At 38.5% G+C, this 14,521-nt stretch overlaps 1 protein-coding gene across 2 annotated transcripts in view; it reads right to left on the reverse strand.

Annotated features, from left to right (window-relative positions):
• The window catches only part of NDC1 (NDC1 transmembrane nucleoporin), a 57,664-nt gene that overhangs the window by 20,151 nt on the left and 22,992 nt on the right, over positions 1 to 14,521 (reverse strand). For both annotated transcript variants that reach the window (XM_088835310.1, XM_055403032.2), the window contains exons 8-14: positions 14,050 to 14,185; positions 13,108 to 13,200; positions 11,536 to 11,617; positions 8,946 to 9,104; positions 4,374 to 4,619; positions 4,169 to 4,284; positions 1,853 to 1,903 (exon numbers count right to left, since the gene is read on the reverse strand). In XM_088835310.1, the coding sequence (XP_088691436.1) occupies positions 1,853 to 1,903; positions 4,169 to 4,284; positions 4,374 to 4,619; positions 8,946 to 9,104; positions 11,536 to 11,617; positions 13,108 to 13,200; positions 14,050 to 14,185 (883 nt within the window). The remainder of the gene's footprint in view (positions 1 to 1,852; positions 1,904 to 4,168; positions 4,285 to 4,373; positions 4,620 to 8,945; positions 9,105 to 11,535; positions 11,618 to 13,107; positions 13,201 to 14,049; positions 14,186 to 14,521) is intronic.

Genomic DNA, 14,521 nt, shown 5'->3' on the forward strand with positions numbered 1-14,521 from the left:
TTACTCCCTGAGTAAGTACTACCTCTCCTAAAGTGTCTACCCTCAACCCCACTACAAAGAAACACCACCCAACAGTCTTTAATACAGCAAGGTATTGTGATGTGGAACAACAATTGGCCTATGTAAGTTGCTATCATAAAACAGCCAATGAAGCCCATTCACAACAATAGCATGTTATATTTCCAACGTTAAGCAGTGGCGTCTACAACTCCTTATCACACAACAGATCCACCTGCAAAATCAGAATCTAAGGTAGCCATTCACTTATTCAGCTTCTGCTCTGCCACTCACTGATTATGTGCCCTCAGGCTAGCTACTTGACCCCTCTGAGCCTCAAGCTTCCTTCTCTGTAAGAGGCCAGAAAGACACCTCACAGGAATGCTGTCAGAATTAAATGAGGGGACAGTTTTTCCAGTAGTCGTGTACAGATGTCAGAGCTAGACCATAAAGAAGGCCGAGCGCGTCAAAGAATTGATGCTTTTGAAATTGTGGTGCTGGAGAAGACTCTTGAGAGTCCCTTAGATAGCAAGGAGATCAAACCAATCAATCCTAAAGGAAATCAACCCTGAATATTCACTGGAAGGACTGATGTTGAAGTTCCAATACTATGGCCACCCGATGTGAAGATCAACTCACTGGTAAAGACCCTGATGCTGGGAAAGATTGAGGGCAGGAGAAGTGTGTGACAGAGGATGAGATGGTTGGATGGCATCACCAGTTCAATGGATGTGAATTTGAGCAAACTCCGAAAGAAAGTGAAGGACACAGAAGCCTGGCATGCTGCAATCCATGGGGGTGGCAAAGAGTCGGACACAACTTAGCAACTGAACAAGTGAAAGGAGCACCGCACACGAAAGACAAAAGGTAAGTTTTCTTCCCATCCTTCTGAAACAAAGCTCTGAAGTAAAACTTCAGACAACTCCTCTTTCTCTTGGTAGAAGATGAGACACCTTTCTCAGGGGTCTGATGGTTTTCCCAGGGCTCTAATGGAGAGCCTACAGATTATTTCTGGCAAACATTCTTGCTAGTTGTATGGATATTCCCTGCTACCACAGTGACAAAAGTTTCAAGAATTTGAAAGGATTCTTTGTTGTATATCTGTATTCCACCAGTTACTCAGATCTCTCTCCCCACCAGAGTAGGATCCTCAAAGAATAAAATGAAGAATGTATGCCAATACACACTTTCACTTCAAAGTATTAATACGAGTGCACTATTAGTTAATAACACAGTATCTACAAAAACAGAGAAGTTAGATTAAAATAATTAAAACAAAAATGCTTTCCCCTACACATGGGCAAAGATTCTCCTCATCAAAGGATTAACTGACACACAACAGCTATAGCAGTGAAAACAGGAATGAATCTTTAGCTTCTACCTCTGAGATTTACTCTCCTACAGCAGCTGGGGCAGCTGACAGACAAGCTCGAAAGTCATTTAGTTTGTGGCCTAAATTACAACTTTAATCCAATACCAGTTTAACACCTGCAGTCTAACCCAGTTATCTCTCTTCTGAACACCAAACTGGCCACAACAGTGTCAGCAGGACAGTGAGCCATGAAGGAGCACCACGGATTTGCTCACTTTGCAGGAAGAGGCCACATCTTGGCACAAAGCTGCCTGCAGCCAAGAGACCCAGAAGGCCTCTAGAGCCCAGCCTCAGGAAGTCACTGATGGAAGATGTGTGTCTAGGTCAGGTACTGTTTAAAGGAGGTTTAGTGAAGCATGATGCCAAGCTGTTTGGCTTGCTAGGATCAAGCTAAATATTGAGGAGTCTAATCCTATTTGCTACTTCATTTCTTATTTTGTTTCCTCTCCCCCCACTCCCAATGTCATAACTACATATTCTTACCTTACTGAAAAAATACATTATCAGTACTCGTTTTGATAAGAAATTCTTAACCTGAGATGAAAAAAAAGGAAAGAATTATCACATGAACAGTTCGATTCTACTCAATACACATTTCCAGGTTCTTCCGGACACTAACTTAAATGAAACACATCACACTTTACAAAGAAAGGTAAGGTAAACCACGTAAATAAATACCTTTGTACTATAAATTGGAGAAGGCAATGGCAAGCCACTCCAGTACTCTTGCCTAGAAAATCCCACGGATGGAGGAGCCTGGTAGGCTGTAGTCCGTGGGGTCGCTAAGGGTCGGACACGACTGAGCGACTTCACTTTCACTTTTCACTTTCACACATTGGAGAAGGAAATGGCAACCCACTCCAGTGTTCTTGCCTGGAGAATCCCAGGGACGGGGGAGCCTGGTGGGCCTCCGTCTATGGGGTCACACAGAGTCGGACACGACTGAAGTGACGCAGCAGCAGCAGTACTATAAATTGGATAACCAAGACAGGCCATCTAATCTAAACTGGACTCCCATGTACACATGTCTAGCCCTCAAATTAGAGCCCTGTCATAATCAAAAAGTAGTTCTGGTGATATTTCCTAAAACCATATTCTTTCTCTACAACTGTCCTACCCTTTAACCTCTTAATGCCAAAAAAGAGCATGTTTCTTCTACCAAAAAAAAAAAATCTTAAGACAGAAGTGGTTTTCTACTAGTTGACATTTACAAGGAAAATAATTTTCTCAGTATTAAGTTAAAAGCTACATAACCCAACTGACTTGAAAGTAAATTCATAACATAGCAGTACTTACACACATGGAGCCATAGGTGATGTTGAAGTTTTGTAAAATGCCCTCAGTTCTGTCCCCTCTATTAACTGAGCATTCTATCAACAAACATGTTGTTATTTCTCCCATCTTAAAAAATAAAACCCTTCCCTGACCTCTCAACTTCCCCCAGCTATTAGCCCATTTCTCTGGTCCCCTTGATTCAGCTTCTCCCAGTCTCTCTGGTACCCATGCCAGTCAGGAATTCGTTGCTACTACTCCACCCAACAGCTCTTGTCAAGGACTCAAGGACCTGCATGTTCCTAGCACACCAGTTCATTTTTTTTGAACCTCATGCTTCTTTTCAGACATAGCAGCACCTTTTCCTTTCAGCAGCATCTGAGACTTCTGTCTGAAACGCCCTCTCCTCGGTTCTGTCTCACCTTAATGGTGCTCGGTCTCCTTTGCTGTTCTCTCCTCATCTCCCAGACTTTGTCATCAAAGCCTTCCAGTTCTTGCACCTCTTTTCTTCTATATCAACACTCTCCAAAAATTTTCATGGAGTCTCATGGCTTTCATGCTCTGATGACTTCCAAAATTTCAATTCTAACCTGGACTTTCCCCCAGATTCCAGATACATGTCTAATATCTTATTCAGTATTTTCACTGGATTGTCCAGTATCTCAAAATTGCTATGTCTAAAACCAGACTCATGATTTCCCTACCTCGTCTCTTATCGAATCTCTTTTCCAGAATCATCAGTAAGTTGCAACTCAATAAACTGTAACTACATTGTTTCAGATCCTTGGCCCAAAAGCTTCAGAATCAACACCGATTCTTTCACACCACAACTAAACCATAAGCGAATCCTACCATACCTATCTTCAAAATACACCCCGACTTTGATCACATTTTACAGTCTCCACCACCACCACTCAGGCCACAGATACCGTCATCAGGTCACCAGGTTACTTAAACAGCTTTACTACTGTCTCTCTGCTTCCACTCCTGCCCCCTGAGGATCTAGTCTCAACACAGCAGTACTTCCAAAATGTAAGGTTACAACATGTCATTCTTGTGGGTAAAACCATACAGTAGTCATCCATCTCATTCAGAGAAAATTTCAGTCTTTACAGCAGCTAATGAGCCTGACAAGCTGCTCCAGGTGCTTGCTACCTCATCTCACCACCCAGAACTATAATACACGAGCTTGCTCAGCTACCTGCCCTCACTAGAACGGAAACATACAGTCAGGGACTTTTGTTTGCTGTTTTCCCAGTATCTAAAAACACACCCAGTGTATATGAAGAAATCAATAAATATCTCTTAAATGAAAGAATTCACAGATCAAAGGCATTGCATTAGGTTAAGCCATATGAACTTGTAATTCATATAACTCAAAACCAAATACTAGTAATTTCATATGGGTCAATTTAATATACGAAGCATCCCCAAAGTTCTATTTCTTCCTAACGGCTTACTTATGTGAGATCCTTGATGTTCTCAATGCTAAATGTAAATACAAATCCCATACCCATATCATCCTACCTGTTCACGCTTATTCTGAATCCATGAATAAATCACACTGGGCTGTCTCACTGTCCTACCCTCAGCACTAACAGAGGTAGATGGAGAAGGATTAGAAAATTCAGTCATTTGCTGATCTACAAAAAAAAAAAAACCAAGAAGGCAAAAACTTAGGCTATACAATTCTCTGCAACATTTCAAATTTTAGAAAATCAACGGTCCTCACCAGAAGCTGAAGTCCATAATCTTGGCCCTCTTCTTGTGAGCTGAGGACTTTGAGGTGACCCATAGCTTGTGTTTACATCAAAAATTCCAGCCATCCGGTTCACTACACTAGAGCCAAATGGTGTGGCCAGGGGACTTGCAACATCAGGTGTAGATAATTTTGAGGAGAACAGTGATGTCTTAATTAATGATGGCATCGAAGGCCGAGGCATCTGGCTAGATTTGGGGGTCTGAAACGCAGTTTCTTCTGTAAAAGAACAGATCCAGTGCTGAGAAGAGGCAATCTGATCAAAGAAGGCCAGAGTGGAGGTTCTCAAATTTTACACATCTCAATTCTTTGCTTAACTCATTTAACCAAGGCTCAGTAGATTGTTTCCATCTAGGTTTACAATTTCAACACCCAGATTTTACTACTGCAACTTAGTGACCACTTAAGGAGCTTTATACATCTTTTTCTTTCAGACTGGTTCAACCTCTCTCGGTAGACTGCTTCAACCTCTCTTGGTTTTTTACCCTAAACAGCTATCTTTCATCTTCAAGGTCAATTTCTCCGACTCTAAGCTGCACTGAACGAACTTATATTTTATATTTTATTTTTAAATGGCAACAACTTTATTGCATTACTATATGCCCTGGGTTACTGTATATCCTTACTGTAACCATTACTTGGCTAAATCAAATCTATAGTGTGAAAATGTACAGAGCACTAACCTTATCCCATTTTCCCCAGAATTCCTTAAAATTAACAGAAGTCACACCAGTGATTAACTTGTCCAGGATATCTACACATCTGTTCTGTAAACAGCTTCTTCAAAAATTATCTTAAACTCTACCAATTATAGTCTCTTATACAAAAATAACATTTTTCTGCCACTCCAGCACAAAGCACAAAGACAATAAATTATACTAGTATTCTATCTTTTTAATAAAACTGGCATAAGACACTGAACATTTATAAGAACCAAATTTTCACTACATGACTTTTTAAGGGTAAATGACAATAAGAAACAGGTAAAGAATCAATTTAAAAATGAAAACTGGTGGGGTTTTATGTGTTCTAATATTTTTATAAAAATTCTATTTATTTATTTGACTTCACCAAGTCTTAGTTCCCACACTCAGGATCTTTGATCTTCATTGCAGCATGTGGGATCTACTTCCCCAACCAGGGATTGAACCCCGGCCCCCTGAATTTGGGAGCGCAGTCCTAGTCACTGGACCACCAGGGAAGTCCCAAGTGGGACTTTTAAGTTTTGTAATTATTCCTCAAATTAAAGGCAAATTCTGGCTGATGGGATATGACAACAATTTAAAGAAATGACTAAACCATATTTGCTCAGACCCAGGATCCCCCAACTCAGAATTATAATGATCTTTCTAAAATGCTAATTTAATGAAACTATAACTATTCAAATTCTCTAATGGCTTCACATCTTTACAGGACCAACTTTAAACTCCTCCTTTCATTATCAAGCATCATCCTACTCATTCAGACTTCCTTTTAATAGTTACACTGTCTTGTCATCGTTTGTGTGCCTCCCACTAAAAGGTCAGGCCCAAGAATGTTTCTCCATCTTTGATTCTCTAGTAGTGCTTGGTAGATAGCAGTCATTCAATAAATACTTGATGAATAAATAAATGATAATCTGAATGTTGACAACATTGAAACACAGTAGAATCTTTTAAAACCTGACTTTCATGAACTTATCTAAATCACTTTTCTCCTGCAATCTCTTTGTTTGTGGTCTATGAAGCCAGCAGAATAATGAAATCAAAGTCAGAGATACGTTTCCTTTGGCCCATATAGTGACTTTTTTACATATCAAGATTAGTTGTTAATGTTTAAAAAGTGGTAGATTTCCCCCAAAACTTCTTCAGCTGTCTCTTTAAAAGAAAAAAAGAAAAAGACCAGAAGTTCAGATTATTGTTGTTGTTCAGTCACTCAGTCCTATCTAACTCTTTGCGACCCCATGGACTGCAGTACACCAGGCTTCCCTGTCCATCACCATCTCCCAGAGTTTGCTCAAACACATGACCATTGAGTCGGTGATGCCATCCAACCATCTCATACTCTTCATCCTTCTCCTTCTGTCTTCAATCTTTCCCAACATCAGGGTCTTTTCCAATGAGTTGGCTCTTCAAATCAGCTGGCCAAAGTACTGGAGCTTCAGCATCAGTCCTTCCAATGAATATTCAAGATTGATTTCCTTTAGGATTGACTGGTTTGATCTCCATGCTGTCTAAGGGACTCTCAAGACTCTTCTCCAACACCACAGTTCGAAAGCATCAATTCTTCAATGCTCAGACTTCTTTATGGTTCAACTCTCACATCTATACACAACTACTGAGAAAACCATAGCTTTGACTATAAGGACCTTTGTTGGCAAAGTAATGTCTCTGCTTTTTAATATACTATGTTTGTCATAGCTTTTCTTCCAAGGAGCAAGTGTCTTTTAATTTTATGGCTGCAGTCATCATCTGCAGTGATTCTGGAGCCCAAGAAAATAAAGTCTGTCACTGTTTCCATTGTTTCCACATCTATTTGCCATGACGTGATGGGACTGGATGCCATGATCTTAGTTTTTTGAATGATGAGTTTTAAGCCAACTTTTTCACTCTCCTCTTTCACCTTCATCAAGTGGCTCATTAATTCCTCTCCATTTTCTGCCATCAGGGTGGTGTCATCTGCATATCAGAGGTTACTGATATTTCTCCTGGCAATCTTGATTCCAGCTTGTGCTTTATCCAGACTGGCATTTCACATGATGTACTCTGTATATAAGTTAAATAAGCAGGGTGACAATATACAGCTTTGATGTACTCCTTTCCCAATGTGGAACCAGTCTGTTGCTCCTGGTTCTAACTGCTGCTTCTTGACCCACCATCCAGATTTCTCAGCAGACAGGTAAGGTGGTCCGGTATCCCCATCTCTTTAAGAATTTTTCAGTTTGTTGTGATCCACACAGTCAAAGGCTTTAGAATAGTCAATGAAGCAGATGTTTTTGTGGAATTCTCATGCTTTTTCTGTGATCCAGCAGATCTTGGCAATTTGATCTCTGGTTCCTCTGCCTTTTCTAAATCCAACATATCTGGAAGTTCTTGATTCACATACTGTTGAAGCCTAGCTTAAAGGATTTTGAGTATTACCTTGCTAGCATGTGAAATGAGTGCAACTGTGCAGTAATTTGAACATTCTTTGGCATTCTTTCTTTGGGATTGGAATGAAAACCGACTTTTTCCAGTCCTGTGGCCACTGCTGAGTTTTCCAAATTTAATGGCATATTGAGTGCAGCATTTTCACAGCATATTCTCTTAGGATTTGAAATAGCTCAGCTGGAATTCCATCACCTCCATTAGCTTTGTTCATAGTGATGCTTCCTAAGGCCCACTTGACTTTGTACTCCAGGATGTCTGGCTCTAGATGAGTAATTACACCATCATGGTTATCTGGGCTGTTAAGATTTTTTTCTGTATAGGTCTTCTGTATATTCATGCTACCCTGTCTTAATATCTTCTGCTTCTGTTAGGTCCATACCTCTTCTGTCTTTTATCACGCCCATCCTTGCATGAAATGTTCCCTTGATATCTGCACTTTTCCTGAAGAGATCTCTAGTCTTTCCCATTCTACTATCTTCCTCTATTTCTTTGCACTGTTGACTTAGGAAAGTTTTATTACCTCTCTTTGCTATTCTGTGGAATTCTGCATTCAGATGGGTATATCTTTCCTTTTCTCCTTTGCCTTTTGCTTCTCTTCTTTTCTCAGTTATTTGTAAGGCCTCCTCAGATAATCATTTTGCATTTCTGCATTTCTTCTTCTTAGGGATGGTTTTGATAACTGCCTCCTGTACAATGTTACAAACCTCGAGTATCAGAAGTTCAGATACTGGGCCCAAATTCTCACATGGGAACCATGGATCAAAGCTAACCCATAGTTTTCCACTTCAGATGCAGCCTATGCCCCCAAGTTTACCATGTTCCTCACCCGGCTAGTCCTGCCCATTTTCTTTAAATGCCTGGCTCCCAAGGCATCAGAACATTAAGTCTTTTTCTCAGTCTTACATCCCTAAGTATCACCTACTTAAGGTGTTTCGGGAAATAGCATAGGTTCCGCCACCTCTACTTCTTCCTCTCAGCTTTCATCTTTCGAACATTTAGCTACCTTAAAACAATGAATGTGACACCCCCATCCCTAAATCACTGAGTCACTTCAGTTGCTTCTCTCTGGCACTCCAGCGATTTTTTACCTCTGGGATACTGCAATCAGAACAGCATCCACTACTACTTGTAAAGATTCACTTGGCTCTGCATTAGGCTAAACTGAAGTCTTCTGTTTAACGACCAAGATGTTAGCCTTTTTAACACTACCACTACAATGAACTTAATTTTTTCAATCTACAATGATACTCAGGCTGCCTTCTTGGTTAGGTATAATATCCCATGTGCGGGATCAATTCTGCCTAAAAATATGTACTTCACACTTACATACAATCTAATCCCTAGATTAACTACTGTCATCTTTCTTAGGAAATAGAAGGTAAGTGCTTTCCCCTCTCTTAGTAGTGTAAGGAGTTACCTGGAGAATTCAATTTCTTAGCTTCCACTGGGTACGATGAAGACATCACTCTCCCATTCGTAGCAGCAGCTTCTTGGTAGAGCACAAGTTTCTGAGTCATATCATTTAAAAGATTCAAACACTCTCTTGAAATAGCTGTCCAATTGTGGGGATGTCCACCTAAGAGGTCCAAATACCAGCTTTTAAAATGAAGATAATCTTATAGTATCCTCTCAAATTGGGGAGAAATATCAATGAGAAATGCTAATTACACTTTGCAGTAGGGCCCACTTTTCTCCTATTAAGCCATTTTTTATACTCAAGCCATCTAGTAACAGAAATTTGAGATATATTTGGGTGAAATAATTTTCCTAAAAGTCTACAAAACAAAATTTGATATTTTACCATTAAAAAAAAAAACAAACACAAAACTCTCAAACTGATTGCTAAAATAAAGCCAAACATACGAACACGATTTGAGTGAAACAGACCCAGGTTATTTCACTAGTAATACTGAACCGACCAAAGACTAAGACACTGACCATGTCTAATGAGGTGCACCCCACGGCCCCCCCTCTAAACTGCTCTGGCTGACCTACTGTGCTTCCTTACATTTTCATTTGCAAAAGAGCCCCTGTTTCCTATTGTATCTACAGAAGTGACACATTATTTGATAGTGATCATACTTTATACTTAAGAGGGTTTATGAATCTGCTATCCTACTAATTTAAACTACTGTGAGCCACACTCTTAATTCCTTTCTCACTATCTTTTGATCTCTAAAACCTTTATCTCCTATAGCTATCATGTAAAAATCAGCTGTGCTTCACTGTGTGTTCAGTACAGCAGAGGAATCCACTGAAAACTGGTTTCTCCATCCTGGGAGCCAAATAAATCATTCTCTCTTCACTTAGGTCCCTCCTTAAATCTTTCCCTCTAGTTACAGCTCAAAAGAGAAATACCACTTAACCTGAAAACAAACACAATACTTCAACAATAGGCCCCAGGATGTTTTATTCTGCTGTAACTTAGGACCACAAAGGAACTATTTCCTGGTCCAATTACATTTTTTTCTTCAATTTTGAGATATAATTGACACACAGTATTGTATCAGGTTTAAGGTATATACAGCCTAATGATTTGACTTCCATACATCATAAAATGGTAATTACTGTAAGGTTAGCGAACATCAATCATCTCTGATAGATACAAATTAAATAGAAAAAAAATTTTTCCTTGTGATGAAAACGCTAAGGATTTACACTCAGTATCTTTCAAATATAACAATATACAGCAGTGTTAATTATATTTATCATATTATACATACATCCCTAGTACTTATTTATCTTATAACTGAGAGTTTGTGCTTTTTGATTGCCTTCATCTAATTCTCTCTCCTCCACCCTTCACCTCTGGTAACCACAAATCTGATCTCTATTTCTCTGCCCAGTTAATATTATGTCCTTTGGCAGAGAACAGGCCACCTTGTTACAGTTTACTTGAATATCTGGTGAAAACATTTAGTGTATAGGGAATTCTTAAGTAAACCTAAGCCTACTAGAAAAGAATTGCTAGAGTTAATTTTCATAGCATCAGCAGTGGATTTTTTTTTCATACTGGGTAAGACTGAGGGCAAAAGGAGAAGGGGGCGACAGAGGATGAGACGGTTAGATGGCATCACCAACTCAATGGACATGAGTCTGAGCAAACTCAGGGAGATAGTGAAGGACAGGCAAGCCTGATGTGCTGCAGTTCATGCGGTCGGAGAGAGTTGGATATGACTTGGCGACTGAACAACACAAAAGGAGAGGGGTGCTGACCCATTTATATTTTTATATAACTGGATTTTATTACCACGCAGCATGTAACTATAGTTTTAATTTATAATGTGGGAATTGACATGTTTGGCCAAATAATGAAGAGCTTATTAGAGAGATATAAAGCCACCCGGTTCTGTCCCCACTGGTGCTGGGCTGGAGGGTTTTCCTTCTAACAACTAGGCGGGGCATTCCTGGCACAGCTACAATCTTGAGGAGCTTGGCAAGTAACAATGGAGAAGTGTTCCAGAGTTGCCAAGAGCATCCTTGGACAGGTCACCATCAAATCTAGTTCCTTTTTACAGGAAGGCAGAGTAGCATGGCCGGAATAAGGAGCTCTGCACTTAAGAGTCAAGCGACAGAATCTCTTATTCCAACTCTTGACATTAACTTTATTAAGCCACTTACTCTCTCTTGAGACTTAGGTCCTCCATCAGAGAATCAGACCACTTGATTTTTAAGACCTTTTGTAGCATTAAAACTTATGGGTTCTGGGATCCTTAAACTGCCTTTCTGCTCTAAAACTGTCAGCCTACCTCACAATTTCTTTAGGTGAAGGGAAGAGGGAAGATGAAGGAAATAACATAAAAGTTGAAAAATACTTTCCCTAGAAACATAATTTTTAAACACAACAATGTGAACACTTAGCTGTATAAGATTCAAATCGATACTTTAACAGACTCACTGATGTGTGATGTTTTAATAAATACATCTCACTCACCAAAAATTTTAAGTAGATTGCTTTCTGCACACACATACTCAATTCCTATTAGGTCTATTACTTTTAGCAATACCTGGTTGGCTAAGGCTAAAAACTTCTTGTCTTCGTGAAGGAGAATATTGAGAAAGCAACATCAGGTCCTGCAGGGCCAAATACTGAAAGGAAAGAAAATACACATTATTTAATTTTTTTACCCTCTATATAAAATCTAATTTATGAATGGGGCTCAACACTACCTATCTAAGGGGAAATCAGTTGAAATTTTTCATGAAGGAAAGACTTTTCAGAACCACAACTTTTCCTTCAAGCCTTTCACTTTCCTGCCTCTACCCTCCATAGGCTACCCTAGTCACTATGGGCTCCAGCTACCAAGGAACTACAGAAAGGAACTGCATTCCTTTCCACCTTGTGATGGGAAACATAAAACATCACTTCCTCCTGGAACTTCCCCGGCCTCCCTGACAAAAACATACTCACACAGCTCTCAACTGCTGTACTTTCTGTAATTTATTAAGTGCCTACTTACTTGTCTCACCTGGTTCCAGCCACTAAACTGTGAGGCAGGGACAACACCTTGCTCACTACCACCTCCAAAGGGAGTACCCAGCATGCACTAGACACACAACACAGTCTGTGCTTTTTTATGATATATCTTCATTTTGTTCCCTGGCAAACCACTTCACTCATCATTCAAGACACCATCCCTTCTGTGAAGGTTTCTTGTTTGGGTCCCAGGCAGAGTAAGTGGTTCCCATTGCACTTACACAGTAAATTTTCATCATTTTGTGTACCTGCCTTATCCATTAGGTTGTGCTTATTCATCATTACACCCTAAGCAACTAGCAGTGACTGACACATGCCCAATAATTACAGATCTGTTAAATAACCAAATGAGTATCTGATATTTTTGCTTATCTAATAAACTAATCATAATTGATATTTAAGGGTAATTAGAACCTCAGTGGGTCATTTTCTTATTAGTTTACAACTTTTCTAGAGTGTAATCCAAACTCTAGGTTCTATTTTAATTCTTTTTTAAGTACTATGAACTCTTAACAAGATCACATATACTATAGTTCTACTTTAAAATTTCAAAATCAAAATAATTATTCTCACTTAGGTTGATTTAGAAACATGTTACAAATTCTTTAGACTTTTGATTAAAATTTGTTTCAGATTATCATTATGCAAACTTTAGGAGAGTTCATTAAATATGTACTCTGATCATAACAAATTTTCTTTGATCGTAACAGTCAACGATACTATGTGAGTGAAAATATTTCCTAATCCAGTGATTTAAAAAGTGTTTTGCTTTGCTACCATGAGGAATTTGTGAAAAACCAATGTATATCGTTGTATATCATTATATTTCATACTTGAAATATTTTTCTATCTCTCTTAAACATAGAAATAGTCTAGCTTATACACATACACTGCAATATATATTTGCATTTTAGTCACCTGGAATGAAAGTTGGAAAAAGTAATAACATTCAATGTAGCACATAGGTGATTTTTACAATACTTTTTACAGTATTAGAATATTCAAGACCTTCAAAAAATATAAATATGTTAAATACGAAGATCATTCCATAAGATAAGTTAGAGATGACTGTGTAAATACACAAAATGCATAGCTCTGGTACCTTTATGATGAGGGGAGGATTGCTGTTCAAAACTTTTGGGAGGCATTCATCTGAGTCTTCTGAAAATGGTGGTTGAACAGGGAACAGATAAGCCTATCAAACATAATTAAATATAAAGACTATGCAATGACTTATTTTCATGGCAAATTACATTCAGTATATTAGCACTAATGATATTCAGGATATTTAGCACTATTTGGAATTCATTATAAAGAAGACAAGACAACCAAATTTAACATCTTTAGCGTTCCTTACAAAAACAGGTAGCATTAAAATTATATATACTCAAATACACTACCTTCTAAAATGTTACTTTCCCAAAATTACTGGATCCCTGTCTTCCAATAATAGAAACAAACTTAAGAAATAAAAATTCTCTGAAGCCACTGAAGGATACAAATCTACAGAAATGGTAAAATAAAAACAGAAACACTCATTTTCTACGACAAACATTTGAATGATGACGACAATGCTATTCCTATTCATTTAATTTATTCAATATAAATTCTAAAATTTCCTTCAAAGAATATGTATTTTTATTGCCTTATATTTAAATATTTTAATAGTATCTATATCAATAGCATATAAAATTAATTAAAAATGCAGGCCAATCTAGTATATGCTCAATAGAGAAATGAAAACTTTCTGAAGAGAATTACACTAGAGATAACTCACAGCAAGTTTAACTAACTGTTCATTCAGTTTAGTTTTCTAACATTAAGAATAAATACTAATACTTTTCCTCAGGAAAAAACAAAAACAAAAAACACTATAATTAAATGATGGTTATAACTGACACATTTCTTGTGAAGTCTCAGGAAAAAACCAAAACCCAACTTCGCAAAATGGCTTTGGGCACAACAACATGCTGATGAGTGTGCTACCAAAAATAAACCTCTACACTCCAAAACAGAAAAGTACTGACAAAAACTCAGTACTAACCTCTGTGGCGTAGATTTTGAAGAGCAGCCATGAGATGTACCAAGTCATCAGGACAAAGGCACCACATAGCCAGACATGGTAGAGTAACGAGAGATTCAAGAGGCCACTCACAGTGTCAAGAGGCCTATGAAATTGCCTATGAAAAACAGAAATCACCATTTAATCCTGTGGGAAGACTACAATCTAAGCATTTAAGAGACCTGGGGCCCCATACTGAGAAGCAAATCCTATTTCCAAACAATAATGGTGACAAATTCCTCTTCTTTTGTACTCTATACAGTTCTTTCACTAATACTTTCTCATAAAGTACACAAGCGAGCCTTGAGGGAAGAGTAGACCTAAACTAGCTCTCAGTTTCCTGCATTTCAAATCCTCAATGTCACTTTCTGTGACAGAGGAAGACTCCCCAAGAGGCTGGGTAAAATTTAGTATTGTTGTTTTGTAGCTTGATACTTAAAAACCATTCAACAAG

Source organism: Moschus berezovskii, chromosome 4 (genome assembly GCF_049115385.1).
Source record: "Moschus berezovskii isolate FMDL1 chromosome 4, NW_MosBer_1.0, whole genome shotgun sequence".
NCBI lineage: Eukaryota > Metazoa > Chordata > Mammalia > Artiodactyla > Moschidae > Moschus > Moschus berezovskii.